At 34.3% G+C, this 19079-nt stretch overlaps 1 protein-coding gene across 1 annotated transcript in view; it reads right to left on the bottom strand.

Annotated features, from left to right (window-relative positions):
- The window catches only part of Nsun2 (tRNA (cytosine(34)-C(5))-methyltransferase Nsun2), a 78809-nt gene that overhangs the window by 18519 nt on the left and 41211 nt on the right, over positions 1 to 19079 (bottom strand). Inside the window, exons 10-13 of the mRNA XM_069819957.1 lie at positions 10243 to 10500; positions 4785 to 4920; positions 1502 to 1579; positions 126 to 279 (exon numbers count right to left, since the gene is read on the bottom strand). Coding sequence (XP_069676058.1) covers positions 126 to 279; positions 1502 to 1579; positions 4785 to 4920; positions 10243 to 10500 — 626 coding nt within the window. The remainder of the gene's footprint in view (positions 1 to 125; positions 280 to 1501; positions 1580 to 4784; positions 4921 to 10242; positions 10501 to 19079) is intronic.

The following is a 19079-nucleotide window of genomic DNA, read 5'->3' as shown; positions in this document are numbered from 1 at the left end:
ATTTTAATACCGTATAGGCATACTATCCAGAACAACAAAATCTCCAACTGACGGGACACAACAGCAGTTAGAGTCTTCACTTGCTTAACAATCCATACAATAAACGAAGAACGAGTTTCACTTACAGATATCTGTGAGCTGTCCTTGAGTTGCAGCATCCAAAGTGCTCGTCTCAGGAGGGAACTTCGGGTCGTCATTTAAGAGAAGTTTAATCAGATCTGATTTGCTGACAAAGACTTTCCTCTTTGGTCCTACATAAGGAAAGATGCTGTGTAAGCCCTGAAAAAGACATTGCAGCTTTATAATAACTAGGGCTAGGATTTTGATGACCTATAAATCATGAAAAAATGTCCTAAAAATAATGCATTTATGACCTAAAAATCTTTCAAAAATGCCCTTAAAATGCCCTAAAAATTGATCTTACATAACCGGCTTAATAGGAAAAGAGTTTTTGTACTACTTAATATTTAGACTAGTAATTAAATTAAATTTTACATAATTTTTTCCAAGTAGTACACTTTAATTACTTTACCTGATGTAGTTTCCATGTATGATCATTCACTTTTGCTTCGGCTGTGGATGTGAGGTCAGCAGTCAGCTGGTCGGTCTTCGCCCTTCCTGGGCTGTAGCGCCATGGATTTCTTTATTTTTAGTTTCCATGTAGTCTACCACAAGACCACTCTTATCCGGAATTAGCAGGTATGGATGAGTCTATATTGAAAGGGTGGTTGGACTGATCCATTACGTGGAGTGTAAAAAGAATCCATGGCGCTAAGTCCGACCAGCCAGCTGCTGGCCTCACGTACATTTTGCCGAAGCGGAGGTGAACGATCATCAAACCAGTAAGGAGGTATCGTGTGTTTAGTACAATGATCCCCCCAGCTGTTATAGCTGGTTTGCTAAACCGGATTTTCGCTACCTATCGTAGCTCCCCAAGTGCATCACGATGCTGGGTGGACACCGGTCCCATACACTGGCCGAAATTTCATGAGAAAATTTCTTCCCCATGAGGATTCGAACCAGCGCACATTCTGTAACGCGAGTCCTAGGCAGAATGCCTTAGACCACGATGCCACGGCGCGGGACTACATGGGGTGTACTACGTTAAAATGGCAATATTTGTGTAGAAAAACGATTAAAATATTATACAAAATAATGGGTATTAATGGACAAAATATGTAAAGAAAATAGCAATGGAAATAAACATTATTTTACATTAATAATGGGGATTTATGACCAAAATTAAATCAAAATACCTAAAAAATAACCGAATAAAACAAAAGATGCTCTTATGAGTTGAAACAGGCAAAAAATGCAAAAAAATGCCCTAACAAATATGTCTTAAAACACTCAATTTATCACATAACATATAAATACTAAAGCAGCTATGTTTCTGGCTTACTAGAAAAAAGATGCAATTTCATCAAAATCCTAGCCCTAATGACAACGATCTTGTCAGATCTAAGAAGGCACGAGTTCAGTTGTATGCTGCAGTTCTTACCTCTTGGGCTAATCTGAAGGCGCACTGCATCGATTTGTTATCACAGCGCACGAAAGTTTTCACACCCGTATTTATGAGCTGTAAAAGGCAAGAGTTTTGTAATGAGTATAGACACTTCGCTAGATTCAAGTTTTTGGTCTTTTTATAACTCTTAAAACATCTCTTCAGATATCGTAACAGTATTCTATAGTTCCTCAGAGTGTAATTACAGTCTACTATATACAGTCACGAAGCTTGGGGTGATTTTTTGCATTTCTCACGATAGTTGCTAGCCGCTTGGAGCGCTGTGTGTACTAGGAACAATAGACTGTGTCACTGGCATCGTGATCTAATACAGGCCGTAAGGCAGACCATGTGACTCACTTAACCCGATCACGAAGGGCGGCGTTTCAACCATATAAATTAATTGGAATGCATAAAGAGTAACATATATTTCTCTAAAATGTAGTGTAATTGCATTAACAAAATTTCAAACAATGATTAGGAGACACTTCAGATATAATTCCTTGCGAGTTAAGGTGTAATATTATTTTTGGTGTGAAATTAAGTTGTTTGTATGTGTAATACCTGCCTGTATTTCGATTAAATATTGCGAAATTCTTGTACATTCATTTATGCACGATTCAATAATTTTCAATTGCACCGCACGGATATTTAGATATGTTGAAATTATAGGTTATGTTTACTGTATCAGTTGCCAATTTCTGTCTAATTTTAGTGATCTCCAATGCCCTGCCACTACATATGTATGTTATGTCATATGGAAAGTATAGGTTATGTTTACTATATTTAACTTATATTCCTATATTCGCAATTATACATTATAATTAAACATAATGTCATGTATGACACCCGTCACATTCTATTTGTCTGTATTTTGATACTACAACTGAGTACTGAATTACTGTATTTATCTACTACCTAAGAGACTAAGTAACACAATTGTACGTACACTTATTTCATAGGAGTGGTATGGTAAATTTTCTGTCTACAATTAAGGAAGGTAGATGTGCTAAATTGAAATCACAATATAAATTCGTTTTTATTAAACCTCAAAATAGCTTCCATTCTAAACTTAAATATATACTTTATAAAAATAATATATAAACCTTATGTATTTCACATTTCAATAGTGGAAGGAAGGTGTTAATTTTTTCAAAAGCATTCGATATCGAAAGTACAATACATTTTATCGTCTGCTGGGGAAAGGGTCTGTGATGAAGCAATAGTAGCGATCCTGGTGGTGAGCAACTATCTATGGATGCATATTTCAACTGTCTATGTTTGCATATTTAGTAAGTATTGAGCTTCGTGACTGTATATACTAGACTGTGGTGTAATTTTGACATTCAAAACCAAAGTTATCAACATAAAGAGTCCGTCCAGTTATATTTGTTTGGAGCCTTAAAAGGAAGACTTATATGGCTCCCACTTATTAATTCAGATTGTGTGGACTGTCACTGTCTATGAACTGGTATTACTAAACAGCATTTTCTCCAGTCCAATGTTTGGATTATACTCTACATTCTCAGCCCACAATGTCATAAACAAAGCACACTGCATCACATACAGATGATAGATGGTCTGGAAGTTCTATGTGTTTGATTTCAATTTTTTGATCCATAGAAAAAAAAATACAACGTACAAATACAATGTATATAGGAGCAAACTTAAGAAAGAAATATAAAAAATAAAAGATACAAAAATATAGGCACAAAAATAAGAAAGAGAAAAAGACAAAAAATTACAAAATACAAAAATATAGGAGCAAAAATAAGAAAGAGAAAAAAACAAAAAATTACAAAATACAAAAATATAGGAGCAAAAATAAGAAAGAGAAAAAAACAAAAAATTACAAAATACAAAAATATAGGAGCAAAAATAAGAACGAGAAAAAAACAAAAAATTACAAAATACAAAAATATAGGAGCAAAAATAAGAAAGAGAAAAAAACAAAAAAATTACAAAATACAAAAATTTAGGAGCAAAAATAAGAAAGAGAAAAAACAAAAAAATTACAAAATACAAAAATATAGGAGCAAAAATAAGAAAGAGAAAAAAAAAAACAAAAAATTACAAAATACAAAAATATAGGAGCAAAAATAAGAAAGAGAAAAAAACAAAAAATTACAAAATACAAAAATATAGGAGCAAAAATAAGAAAGAGAAAAAGACAAAAAATTACAAAATACAAAAATATAGGAGCAAAAATAAGAAAGAGAAAAAAACAAAAAATTACAAAATACAAAAATATAGGAGCAAAAATAAGAAAGAGAAAAAAAAAAACAAAAAATTACAAAATACAAAAATATAGGAGCAAAAATAAGAAAGAGAAAAAAACAAAAAAATTACAAAATACAAAAATTTAGGAGCAAAAATAAGAAAGAGAAAAAACAAAAAAATTACAAAATACAAAAATATAGGAGCAAAAATAAGAAAGAGAAAAAGACAAAAAATTACAAAATACAAAAATATAGGAGCAAAAATAAGAAAGAGAAAAAGACAAAAAATTACAAAATACAAAAATATAGGAGCAAAAATAAGAAAGAGAAAAAGACAAAAAATTACAAAATACAAAAATATAGGAGCAAAAATAAGAAAGAGAAAAAAACAAAAAATTACAAAATACAAAAATATAGGAGCAAAAATAAGAAAGAGAAAAAAACAAAAAATTACAAAATACAAAAATATAGGAGCAAAAATAAGAAAGAGAAAAAAACAAAAAATTACAAAATACAAAAATATAGGAGCAAAAATAAGAAAGAGAAAAAGACAAAAAATTACAAAATACAAAAATATAGGAGCAAAAATAAGAAAGAGAAAAAAACAAAAAATTACAAAATACAAAAATATAGGAGCAAAAATAAGAAAGAGAAAAAAACAAAAAATTACAAAATACAAAAATATAGGAGCAAAAATAAGAAAGAGAAAAAAAAAAACAAAAAATTACAAAATACAAAAATATAGGAGCAAAAATAAGAAAGAGAAAAAAACAAAAAATTACAAAATACAAAAATATAGGAGCAAAAATAAGAAAGAGAAAAAGACAAAAAATTACAAAATACAAAAATATAGGAGCAAAAATAAGAAAGAGAAAAAGACAAAAAATTACAAAATACAAAAATATAGGAGCAAAAATAAGAAAGAGAAAAAAACAAACAATTACAAGACACAAAAATATGAAAGAGAAAATATTCGAAGGCGACAGTGTAATTTAAAGTATCACAGAGTTTCAAATTACCAAATAATGCATTTGACAGTTACACGGCAGACAAAGCATTACCTTGATCTTCTCGTGGTTGTTGACCACTATGTCTCGCACTGCCGGGGATGTGAAGTAGATGTTCTTTTTCTTCCCCTCCTTACAGCGTGTGAGCAGACATGTTGGCTGCAGCTCATTGCTGATGCCATAGAAATCCCTGCAAAATAATTAAAGCCAAGATTGTAATGGAGCAGTTTCGCACTGATCAAATGAGAAAGCATCACACAATGTATACAAAAATAAAACACTGCAAATACTTTATAAACAAAGTCCTCTATATAAAATATTTTTGAGAAAACAGATAAAATTAACAGAGATCTGCCTCAGTGATGTATGAGGTGTGACAGCGTTTTGCTGTCACAACTCCGAACTGTGACAAATCCAGAAAAATCATTGTGATTGTTAATGGTGATTTTATCACTGTTTAATTTTGTCTTCAGATGATTCTTGGTGACTATGGGGGTCCGTTTCTTGCCTGTTGATTTCCAAGTCGTCTACACCTTTTCCAGTTGTATTTCAGAAAATATCAATTTAATTTCAGAAATTATCAAATGTATTTCAGATTAGTCAATTCAATTTCAGATAGTATCAATTGTATTTCAGATGTTATCACATGTATTTCAGATTTGTTAAGTGTATTTCAGATGGTATCAAATGTATCTTCAATTTTTTGTTTTATTTTTATTCTTATAAACTATATCGGTTTCATATAAGGATTTTTTAAAATGACTGTACTGTTATTTATCGAATTATCACATACATGGGTGAATATTCTGAAATGGGCAAATATGAATAACAAAACTGGAAAAAATATATTATATTAAATTGTGTACTTTTTTCCTCACACTGGTTACATTTGCTCCTATTATTGAAGATTCTGGTATCAGCTGAGCTTAAAAAAAATTTTTATATGAGATTTTCTAATTTAAAAAAAAAAAGCCAAACAACTGTTGTTATCTTTCCCTTACAGCCCATTGTTTAAGGTATCTTCTAAACTTCTGTACTTCAGATTTCACTTGACTTCGAACATTTCTTTTTTTACGATCAGTCATATCTGCTATTTTCTTTCTTTTTTTTATATTCTTTGCCATAGTCCCTTTTTTTCTGCAACTCCTCTTCAGTCATATTTGCCCTCTGCCTACGTATCTTCTCCCTTCCATATTTCCTACTTTCATCATCAGACTTTTTTTCTTTCCTATAAACAATCACATGAAATAATATTCGAAGTTACTTTATACACCAGTATTTAATAATTTTATGTTAAATGAAACCTCATCCACAATAAAGGGACTGACGTTACAGGGACCATTGTTACAAATTAGTATAAATCCGTAATAGTTCTGACAAAATAAATTGTTAAAAATATCATGGAGGTTAGTTTTTTTAGTCGACAAACATTGTAATGTTTTGCATATACTACGAAAGTTTTGTATATAAAAACTATATTTAATGCCACCTGGGACCGGTGTTACCAACAGAAAACATAACATTCAGTCATCAGTGATGATTTTTGTATTTTCCAACAAAATAAATTACGATAATGGACGAAAAGTTTTTCAACTGGCGCCATGTTAACCTCTCATCACTACCAACTGTTAAAATTTACCACATGAAGCAAAATTGTCTTTTGTGTAGCTCTTTTATTTCGAGGGACCGGCATTACGAAATTTTTGGGGACAACTTTACGTTAAAGTTGTGTCCTTTCAGAATTAAACAAACAATTCCTGTCTTTCATAAGTATTTTAACTATTTATTTTTATAATCTTGGCCGAGGAAATAAAATCAAATCGAAACATTTCGAGAAAAACTTAGTGAAACAAAGTAAAATTTAGTTGGGGACATAGGGACCGTAGTTACATTTTGACGTTTGGACGTTATTTTTTAATTATAAATTTTAAAATTAATCCTTTTATGCTTTGTTTCGAACTAAAACATGTGAGAGTTAGTTAATTAAACGCAAAAGTAATCAGTTAACATTTTCAAGAAACTCCTTAAATCAGCCGGGACATACATTTACCCATTTCAGAATATTCACCCACATACGAACAATATAATTTGACAGATATGTATTACTGTACAGTACTGTACTGTACACAGTCAATTTAATTTCAGAAAATAAGCAAATCATTTAAGATTACATACAGGTAGTCACTTTTATTTCACAAAATAAAAATGTAGGCCTACTTGAGATTTTAACATATACTGGGTGGCTCAGAAAGGAATGCATTTTTGTTTTTCAAATTACGGGGCAAATATAAGAGAGGGCATTCCAACAATGTTTGCTGGCGGGAGAAGTGGAATTGGACATTCAGTAGAGATGGTTTGCTTCAAAGGTGCAGAGCCTGCTTTTTGTGTGCAGTCGTATTACCAAAACAACAATTCCTTCAAAACTACTCAACGTTTATTTCGTGCACATTTTTGCCTGCACGACATTAGACAATGTCCAAGTGCAAATGTGATTAAACAATGGGTAAGGAAATTCGAGGCAACTTGTAACAGACGACCTGTAGGTTGCCGCAGGAGCATCAGGAGCGAAGATAACATTGAGCGTGTTTGGCAATCTGTGGCAGCTGATCCACGCTGCGACTCTAAATTTGCACCGATCCAGTATGCGGCGCATATTGACAATTGACTTGGGTTTACATCCATACAAAATCCAGTTAATGCAGACGCTGAAGATAACTGATTACGCTGGTCGTCTTGCTTTTGCAGATGAAATGTTAACTCGTTTCAATGATTTTAACAACATTATCTTCAGTGATGAAGCCCATTTTCATCTGGATGGATATGTTAATAAGCATAATTGTCGCTACTGGTCGACAGAAAACCCTCAAGAGAAACATCAGCGACCTCTGCACAGCCCTAAAGTCACAGTATGGGCCGCATTGTCATCTCAAGGGATCATAGGGCCGTTCTTCTTTGAAGATGGGCATGGTTGTACCGTAACAGTGAATGCAGACCAATATTCCAGGATGATTGAAAGGTTCTTAGGTCCCGCACTTCAGAACTTCGTAGGCTTCAACGATGAAACATGGTTCCACCAAGCTGGGGCTACGAGCCATACTCCAAATGTGTCCTTACGAACTATCGGAGCATTGTTCCCAGAGAAACTCATCTCAAGGAGGGGTGACATTAACTGGCCCCCTAGGAGTCCCGAATTAACCCCACTTGACTACTTCTTCTGGGGATACCTGAAAAGTCGGGTCTACAGCACAACTCCAGCCAATCTGCAAGAGCTGAAGGACAACATTCAGGAGGAAATCGCAGCCATTCCACAACACATGTTACAAGCTGTCATTGGAAATTTCAGGACACGCCTGGAGGAGTGTCAGCGTCGTGAGGGTAGACATTTGAATGATGTAATTTATCACACATGATTTTCCAAGGTCTGTATTTTGAGTTTATTTCAATTAAAATTGTGCATAGATACAAATAGCCGACTTATAATTTAAAGAAAAATGCATTTCTTTCTGAGCCACCCAGTATTTAAAAAAATGGAAAATGGATTTTAAAAATCCTCAACTTTATTGCATTTTAGCATCCGACAGGCATATTCTCTGGAGCTATAAAGTTGCAGCATGATGAATTGTACTGTGTTATACTGCAAGAGCACAACCACCACCAACTTCTGAAATACAATTGACAAATCTGAAATACAATTGATGTTTTCTGAAATACAATTGATACTATCTAAACTTGAATTGACTAATCTGAAACACAAATGATATTTTCTGAAATACAACTGGGAAAGGTGTAGAACTCAATTTCACTGCCCTCTACTTATCTCTAAACAAACCACGAAGAATACCGTCAACCGGGGTTACTTTACACACATATTTACTTTGCCTTATAATCGAGTATTCTGTTCAATATGGTCCAACATTGCACTGTTTTAAGTACTGGGATTGGAAAGGTAAAACATTTCTGAACAATATGATGTGTTTCGCAATTTATTAGCCCACTACAGTTAGCACAGTGGGAACAAAATACATTGGTAAATTCCTTAAAATGAAATATTTTATATAAAAGTAAAGAAATGTAATAACAGTACAATAAATGGTTATATGCTGTTCATGAATGTGCTGCTACATTGTGATTTTCCTGGGGAGGTGCTGTAGGAAGCCTTTTCAGAACCTGGTGACGGTCCAACGATTGAGGGATAGCGTTTAACCACATGACTATACTGCTACCTACTAGTTGCAGTAACTGATTCAACTGGCATTGATCCTTCAGAGCTGATGTGCCACGGATTATTTAAAATAATAATACCTGCCACGGATTATTTAAAATAATAATAACGATAAAAGCAATGATAATAATAATCTACAAGTAACGACCTTATCTGTTTCAAAGTCATTTATTTTCCCCTATCATTGACGGGAATCGATCCTACCACCATTTATAGTGACATTATACATCATATTAAAAAGAGTTTTTATTTTTAATTAGTGTCCATAAACACTTCACATCTGTGTAAAGTTCAGAGGTATATTAGGTTATCATTATTGTTTTCCCTCTCGCAGGGTAGCACATGTAACGAAAAACTGGTCAGGCAGTCATTTCCCGCATCCGAAAGCTTCATAATTTCATACAATACCAGTCACAATTGAATGTATGAACTGAACTGTTCAGTACAACACAAAGTTTTTACACATAGAAAAAAAAAAAAGAGTAAAAATACTTGCCTCGTGAAATTATCAGGAAACTTTATGCCACATCAATAAATTTTAAAATGCAGTTATATTGTCAGACTCCAAAGCAGCTATTCTATCAATAGTCTCTAAACACACACCTTCATCTCAAACAGCAGAAATAACTAAAATGCTCTCTCAATTAATATCACTCAATAAAAGAATTGTATTCCAATGGATACCATCCCATTGTGGAATCCTGGGAAACGAGAATGGGATGCTTTAGCAAAGAAGGGCAGCACTGCTACTTACAGACCTGTTAATAAATCTACGTATTACTCTGTGAAAAGATTTATTAAATCTACATACTTCAACAAACAAAATTTGATAACACAATCTCAAGGGAAAAAAATGGAACTCTCTGCATCATAATCCACAGTTAATTCCCGATTTACCACGAAAACCGTCTGTAGCTGCATTTAGATTGGCAATAGGCCATGATTGTTTGGCCAAACACCTGCATAGAATTGGAATATATCAGTCCCCTAACTGCCCGTTGTGCAACTCAAACCAAGAAATGGATTCGGAACATCTCAAAATCTGTGCGTCAGTGGCTGGCCATGACAATATCTTTAAAAAATATTGGAGTGCAAGAGGTCAAATGACTTTATTGTCAAACACCTGGCATTAGAAAACAACAACAACAACATATTTAAAAATATTTTCCATTCTTCATGGCCATATAAATAGTAAAATGGCCGGGAGTAAAAAATTATTTTGTTATTCTGAAAAATTCGTAACAGCGGCATTTCACTGTAGCAGAATGCAAACAGAGTTATGGTTATTACCTGATAGAAGGCCACAGATGCTCGTCTTCTGTAAAGAACACAAATGGATCTTCTTTGTAGCCGTGGGTTCTTCGCCTCTTTCGCGGGGGTCCTACAGGTGGTTTATCATCACTGGAATTTTCAGCACTTCCAGGTCCCTCCTCCTTGGAGTCTGTAGCTAAATGTTTTGCTGCAGACTCCCAAGGAAGAGGACGCAGCTTCTGTACCACAGCTACAAAGAAGCCCCCGGTGTCCTGCTGGTGTGGTAGGATTCGTATGCTAAAAGAAAAACAGCAAGTTGTTGAATTGATATACAATCGACTCCTGTTAATTCGCATGCAGTTAACTCAATTTGTAGATAGTTTGCATAGATTTCAAAAAGGCATATGACTCGGTTAAGAGGGAAGTATTATATGATATTCTTATTGAATTTGGTGTTCCCAAGAAACTAGTTCGATTAATTAAAATGTGTCTCAGTGAAACATACAGCAGGGTCCGTATAGGTCAGTTTCTATCTGATGCTTTTCCAATTCACTGCGGGCTAAAGCAGGGAGATGCACTATCACCTTTACTTTTTAACTTCGCTCTAGAATATGCCATTAGGAAAGTTCAGGATAACAGGCAGGGTTTGGAATTGAATGGGTTACATCAGCTTCTTGTCTATGCGGATGACGTGAATATGTTAGGAGAAAATCCACAAACGATTAGGGAAAACACGGAAATTTTACTTGAAGCAAGTAAAGCGATCGGTTTGGAAGTAAATCCCGAAAAGACTAAGTATATGATTATGTCTCGTCACCAGAATATTGTATGAAATGGAAATATAAAAATTGGAGATTTATCCTTCGAAGAGGTGGAAAAATTCAAATATCTTGGAGCAACAGTAACAAATATAAATGACACTCGGGAGGAAATTAAATGCAGAATAAATATGGGAAATGCATGTTATTATTCGGTTGAGAAGCTCTTATCATCCAGTCTGCTGTCCAAAAATCTGAAAGTTAGAATTTATAAAACAGTTATATTACCGGTTCTTCTGTATGGTTGTGAAACTTGGACTCTCGCTCTCAGAGAGGAACATAGATTAAGGGTGTTTGAGAATAAGGTGCTTAGGAAAATATTTAGGGCTAAGCGGGATGAAGTTACAGGAGGATGGAGAAAGTTACACAACACAGAACTGCACGCATTGTATTCTTCACCTGACATAATTAGGAACATTAAATCCAGACGTTTGAGATGGGCATGTAGCACGTATGGGCAAATCCAGAAATGCATATAGAGTGTTAGTTGGGAGACCGGAGGGAAAAAGATCTTTAGGGGGGCTGAGACGTAGATGGGAGGATAATATTAAAATGGATTTGAGGGAGGTGGGGTATGATGATAGAGACTGGATTAATCTTGCACAGGATAGGGACCGCTGGCGGGCTTATGTGAGGGCGGCAATGAACCTTCGGGTTCCTTAAAAGCCATTTGTAAGTAGGCTAAGTAAGTAAGTAGATAGTTTGCAATCTGGTTTTCCTTGTGGGGGGGGGGGCAAAATAACATTGTCATTTCCGTTTTTACTCGAGATTTATACTCTCATCATATATCTTATATAACTTATATCTAGTATTTCTAGGGGTTGCTCTAGAAATACTTTGAACATTACACATAAAATGTTTATACAGCCAGTGCTGACATACTGCTGAGAAATTTTAATTACTTCACCTTTCATAAACGAAATAGAATACGTTCAAAACCAAGCTCTCAGACTCATTACTGGTGGAATCAAAACAACTCCAGTAGATTCTATGAGATTCCTCACTAATATTAACAGCATCAAAATGATAATAGAAGAAAAAGCACTGATTCAATATGAAAAACTTATTAGATTACCAGGAAACCATTGGTATTCATACAGTCCTTTCTGTAGATTGAAAACTCAAAAAAGTTTCATATCCATGGTTCAAGAATTAAAACAGAAAATCAACGTCCTGACTTTAAAAGAAACCTTACAAATTAAACCAAACCCTTTAACACTATTATATATAGAATATAATCTAAATTTAACAGAAGAAATACTGAAATCAGAAGTAAACACTGAAATAATGAAACAATTGTCTTTAGAGACAATTAATATTAGGTACCCTCCACAAAACTGGCTTCATTTATACACCAACGGATCCTTGATCTCCAGAGAACAAGGTGCCGTGCAGGTGTTACGTGCTGTCTCTTCTCACTTTATAGATCTCTTGGATATGGAACAACAAGTTTTGATGGAGAAATCTTGCAATAACTGAGAGTCTCAGGAATCTTCTATGCCACATCAATAAATTTAAGAATGCAGTTATATTGTAAGACTCCAAAGCAGCTATTCTATCAATAGTCTCTAAACACACACCTTCATCTCAAACAGCAGAAATAACTAAAATGCTCTCTCAATCAATAGCTATCAGAGTTTAGGCCATTTGGCCTGTTCCGTCTCAGGTGAAAAGCTGGTCTCTCCATCGCTTCTTCAGGCGTACACGATCTCGGTATCCAAGGGGACTGTAATTTGATAATCTCCTGGGTAGTCTATCATTTGGCATCCGTAGAACATGCTCATGCCAGTTGCTCCGATACTTGTGGATTGTCTCTGTAAGGGCTGCAATATTTAGTTCTTGTCGGATGTCTTCATTAAATTAATATCACTCAATAAAAGAATTCTATTCCAATGGATACCATCCCATTGTGGAATCCTGGGAAACGAGAATGTGGAAGCTTTAGCAAAGAAGGGCAACACTGCTACTTACAGACCTGTTACTAAATCTACGTATTACTCTGTGAAGAGATTTATTAAATCTACATACTTAGACTTCAACAAACAAAATTTGATAACTCAATCTCAAGGGAAAAAATGGAGCTCTCTGTATCATAATCCACAGTTGATTCCCGATTTACCACGAAAATCGTCTGTAGCTGCATTTAGATTGGCAACAGGCCATGATTGTTTGGCCAAACACCTGCATTAAATTGGAATATATCAGTCTCCTAACTGCCCATTGTGCAACTCAAACCAAGAAATGGATTCAGAACATCTCAAAATCTGTGCGTCAGTGGCTAACCATGACAATATCTTTGAAAAATATTGGAGTGCGAGAGGTCAAATGACTTTATTGTCAAATGCCTGGCATTAGAAAACAACAACATATATCTTAAAAAATTTGCCATCTAAAATCATAAAAAATGAACAATCCTCTACGAAACAAAAAAAAGATGACATTACTTTTGTTAAACTAAAGTGACTTATGATTTTTTGTAAAACTTGTGTTTCTTGTTTTCCTACTGCAGCATTGTGTAATATTTTAGGTTTCAAAATGTTTTGCACTATTTCACATTTTGCACTGAGTGTAATTTAGTAATTAACGTGTCAGAGCAACTTTTACTGGACTTTAAATAATAATAAAAAAATATTGCAGATAATTCGCCATTTTCGATATTTTGCAGAAGTTCTTGCATTAATCACTGCAAATTATCAGGAGTCTGCTATATAATATACATGCACACAAATAAATTCTCTGCAGGAAATGATATGCAGTATTAATTACTTATTAATAGAGATCACAAAATTCTGACAACATATAAAATACAATACTGACGTAAACACTTTGCTAAATGAAGCAATGGATTCCAAAGTGTCCTAAGTCTTTTTTTTTTTAACTTGCTTTATTCACGTTTTAATTTATCCTTTTCCAGCATATATATAACTGCATAAGGCCTGATTGTATAAACCATTTAATCTTAGATCAGAGGTTAAATTGATCCTTGTTTCAGCTGAACTTGGAATTTTGTGTTGTATAAAGTCTAATCTGAGATTAATTTGTCTCAAACTAAAGTCAACTTTGACTGAAGAAATTTCTCCGATTAAGTTAGATGATCCAAGTTCAGTTATTTCTTTTCTGTTTGAAATATACGAGTGACAGATTGTGCAAATAAAATATCCATTATTATTAATATTAATAGATATTATAGGTACATTTATATATATTTCTTTCAATTTCTTGCCTTAATACACAAACAATCTTATATTTTATACAACCTGTAAATGCCCTTGCCTGAAAGAATCTGTAGATGTGAAATACCTGGGAATTATTGTTGATCAGCACTTGAAATGGGATAGACAAATCACCTTTTTATGTAACAGGATACATAAAACAATTTACAAATTTGTAAACCTTCGCCATTACTTGCCTACTCATGTATTACGTTTGGTTTATTTGGCTCTAGTTGAATCTGTTATCCAATATGGTATAATTGGATGGGAAGGCATTACAAAAACTGCTCTTTTTCCTCTAATTATGTTGCAAAAACGTATAATCAAAATTTGTTTGAAAAGGCGACTGGATTATCCAACAAATTTGATCCATTCTGAATTGAATGTTTTTAGAATTGACCAAATTTATAAATACTCTTTAATGAAATTCTATCATAAAAATAGAATGAAATTTGTAGCTCAGCCACATGATCATAATACGAGACGAAATGAAATTCTTAAATTAGTTGAACCTAAATATTTCACATCTGCTGCTTTACTACACAGTACAAATTATGGTCCACTTCTATATAATTCGATAATAAAATTTCATCCAGAATTGACTACTTTAAGCAATGAAATTTTCAGATCCAGAATTAAAAAATTTATATGACAGACTTCCCTGTATTATATTATGTACCATGTATTGTAAAACAAGTTTATTTCTATCCTAAGTGTATTTTTCTATCTTATCTTGGTTACTATATCAACATGACCTGCACTAATTATACTACTAATAATAATTTAATATTAATCCATCAATCTCAACATCGTTTCTTTTTTCACTCAGTTATTATTAGTATTATTAGTTACTAATTTTATTACAATCTTTATGTGAGATTTTTTCTGAAGTATTTTGTCTACAAAGTATGTATATCTATGTAACGGAACTGTCCCCGAACACGAGCTTTGCTCTTTCGGGGTATTTTAATGTAACGTTTTTATGTATATGTTATTATTAAATAAATAAATAAATAAAATTTATTTATTAAAAAAAAAAAAATAAGGCTCTATCGCGTTCAGCAGTATCAAATAACATAACCTATAATTATATTATGTTTATAACAACCATTAATTATTAATGGATATGATAGGTACATTCATAAATGTTCAATTAACTGTATTACTAAACGAAAATTGTCGTTTTATAAAGCTTTATTATGTTTAGCAGTACCAAACACCATAACATGATAATTCGGAGAACAGTCAACCTTCTTTTTATTGTCTGCCATTATTTACATTGCACAAAAAACCAGTGTCTCCAACAGAGTGTACGGAAAGTCGCCAAAAAAGTAGTTGGAAAGTCGCTAGATTTCTCATTATCAACAAAGAAAGATTAAATTTTGTCACTATGGGGTGCAAAAAAGGTCACTAAATCCCTATTTAAGCAATATAAAAGTTAAAAGAAATTGTTGTTGAAAAAGAGTTAAAGTCGCTAGATTGGCAACACTGAACAAACCTGTCCGCGCATCACGTATTTCACCTGTTTATGCGATGTTGCCAAATCCTTTTCACGTGAACTTAGATTGCATTTGAACCAAGGTAATTTGATCGCAGAAAAGTTTTATACAATAGAAGAAGTGTCTGAACTGTGTTCACTTTTCGATCTTCGATCAAAGTCGATCTTTAGTCAGGGAGTTTTATACAATTGGGCCTAAGTTTATTTAACAGACTCTCCTAAGTCTTGACTTAGTGAGTGTATAGGATTTTTCAAACAGATCTAAGGGTGTCAAATTTATTTTACCAGTTTTTGTCAATTTTCTCGTAACTTGTCATTTGGACTTAGGCCAGTTTGGAATCCACCTCTTCAAATGTATTGAGTCTGCAGAGTACATTGATCACAATAAATAGGATAATGTAAGAGAACTCTGCTATGTATCTACTCTCAAACTTAAAATAATTATCATGTTGTGTCCAATTTGCTCTGCAACAGTTAGTACATTTGTTTATTTATTGTAAGAAAACTCTGCTTGTACGGTATGCACTTGTCAATTGGCTTGCAAATTACAACCGAAATCACGAAGTCAACTCTCGCTTATTTCAGCAATAAAACAAAGTATCTCAATCTTCAAACAAATTTGGACATAAGAACAGTTCTCTTGCAAAACTGAAAGAAAATCTTAAATAAATCTCAGAGAGCCTAACGAGTAAACTTTTTCTGAACCAACTACAAAATCTACAGACCCTGCCTCTAGAGCTAGGGCAGGAGCAGTAAGTGCACAGATTTCACCTCTCAACATCTTCAATATGTAAAAAAATACAGTGCAAGTGAAGAAACAATTCTGCACATCATTCGAGGTTCAAATCTGTCTTCGGACACTTGACACAGCAGCAGCAGCAACAAAAACAACAACAACAACTTCACTACTACTACTACTACCACAGTCTACTATATACAGTCACGAAGCTTGAGTTTTGAGGGTGCTAGAAACAATAGACTGTGCCGGTACTATTTTGCATTGCCTGTAATGAGCCGATATTAGCGATCCTAGTGGTGAGCAACTACCTAATGTTTGCATATTTACTATGTACTGAGCTTCGTGACTGTATATACTAGACTGTGCTACTACTATGACGAAAACAATTCTGGAATGCCAAGCTCCTGAACAGGAAAAAACACTACTAAGAAAATACATAGAGCCAGTGGTCTATTTCTAATCACAAGCCTGCCCTGGTTTCACAAACTATTAGAGAAAACACGGGAATGTTACTTAAAGCAGGTAAAGAGATAAGTTTGGAAGTAAATCCCGAAAAGACAAAGTATATGATTATGTCTCGTGACAAGAATATTGTACTAAATGGAAACATAAAAATTGGAAATTTATCCTTTGAAGAAGTGGATAAATTCAAATATCTTGGAGCAACAGTAACAAATATAAATTGCACTCGGGAGGAAATTGAAAGCAGAATAAATATGGGAAATGCCTGTTATTACAGTTCGGTTGAAAAGCTTTTGTCATCCAGTCTACTCTAAAAAAAAATGAGTTAGAATTTATAAAACAGTTACATTACCGATTGTTCTGTATGGTTGTGAAACTTGGACTCTGACTTCGAGAGAGGAACAGAGGCTAAGGGTGTTTGAGAATAAGGTGCTTAGGAAAATATCTGGGGCTAAGAGGAATGAAATTAAAGGGGAAAGTTACACAACACAGAACTGCACGCATTGTATTCTTTACCTGACATAATTAGGAACATTAAATCCAGATGTTTGAGATGGGCAGGGCATGTAGTACGTATGGGCAAATCCAGAAATGCATATAGAGTGTTAGTTGAAAGGCCGAAGGGAATAAGACCTTTGGGGAGGCCGAAACTTAAATGGGAGATAATATAAAATGGATCTGAAAGAGGTGGGATATGATGGTAGGGACTGGATTAATCTGGCTCAGGATAGAGACCGATGGCAGAGGTCAGCAATGAACCTCCAGATTCTCTAAGAACTGTTCACATTGTTATGTTTTGAGAAAAGAAACCTATAATGCACAAAGTTTCCTTTGGAGAAAAATAGATGCTAATTTGGAAAAAAGAAGCTAATAATTTCAGAAAATTAGATGCTGAATTTGGAAAAAATAGATGCTAAAAATTCTGGTCCCTAGCAATGACGTTTTATCAATTGCTATGGTTATCTAGCATCTGATTGAAATGAAGGTGATAATGCCAGCGAAATGAGTCCAGGGTCCAATGTCGAAAGATACCCAGCATTTGCTCTTAATGTGTTGACAGAAAACCCCGGAAAAAACCTCAACCAGGTAACTTGTTCCAACCAGGATATGAACCTGGACCAGCTAGTTCCATGGTTAGGCCTGCTAACCTTACTCCACAGCGGTGGATGTCTTAGTCTTCACTGAAGCATCGTACATAAAGCATCCCTATTCTAACTTGTATCATGTCTCCTGGGCAGAGGGATGGTCTCCCTTGCTATGCAGGCTGTCACATAACTTATTAATACAGTAGCATGCAAATTAATCCGAACACGACATATTTTTACATTTTCTGTCATTGTTGGCCTCACAGCTGCTTATACTGCTTTAATTGACATCTGTAGTACGTGTAATTCCATTGTTGAAGGTCTGTCATTTTTTTTATAATATGTGACATTTTGCCTGTCGTTTTGTACTTACAAGCATTTCAGTTGTGTTGAAGACTTAATACTGCAATCCTTGTACATTCTGTCGTCTTCACAAATGGATACAACTCCACGAAAACGGTCTAAAATTATAATATTAGCAGAGCATTCTTCTATGACACAGAGGCAAATTTCTGCAGAATGTCACATCGGTTTGGCTACTGTTAATTCGATCATAAAACGATACAGGGAGACTGGATCCATCACACCCCAGAAAAAAGGAAACTGTGGCCGGAAAAGGAAGACTTCACCTGCAGATGATCGTTTAATTGTCAGGAAAAGTAAATTAAATCCTAGACTAACTGCTGTCGACTTAACCCGCGAGTTAATGGCTACCACTGGGACGAATATTCACGTCACAACAGTGTGGCGTAGGCTTTTGGAAGCTGGACGAAGGGCTCGTAAGCCTATTAAGAAGCAACTGCTAACCCCTGTTATGTGCAAAAAACGCTTAATGTGGGCAAAATTACATCAACACTGGACAGTGAATGACTGAAAGAATGTACTTTTTTCCGACAAGTCTCATTTCGAGATCCACAGTCATCGTGTTTCTTACGTACGGAAAGGATCCGAAAAAGTTACAGCAGCTCATCTCCAACAAGCACCCAAATACCCCCCTAAAGTAATGTTTTGGGGTTGTTTTACACATGAAGGACCTGGAGGATTAATACCTATCAAGGGAAT

This window comes from Periplaneta americana, chromosome 3 (genome assembly GCF_040183065.1).
Source record: "Periplaneta americana isolate PAMFEO1 chromosome 3, P.americana_PAMFEO1_priV1, whole genome shotgun sequence".
NCBI classification, from domain to species: domain Eukaryota; kingdom Metazoa; phylum Arthropoda; class Insecta; order Blattodea; family Blattidae; genus Periplaneta; species Periplaneta americana.
The sequence above is the reverse complement of the archived record's forward strand: the minus strand, read 5'-3'. Positions and strand labels throughout refer to the sequence as shown.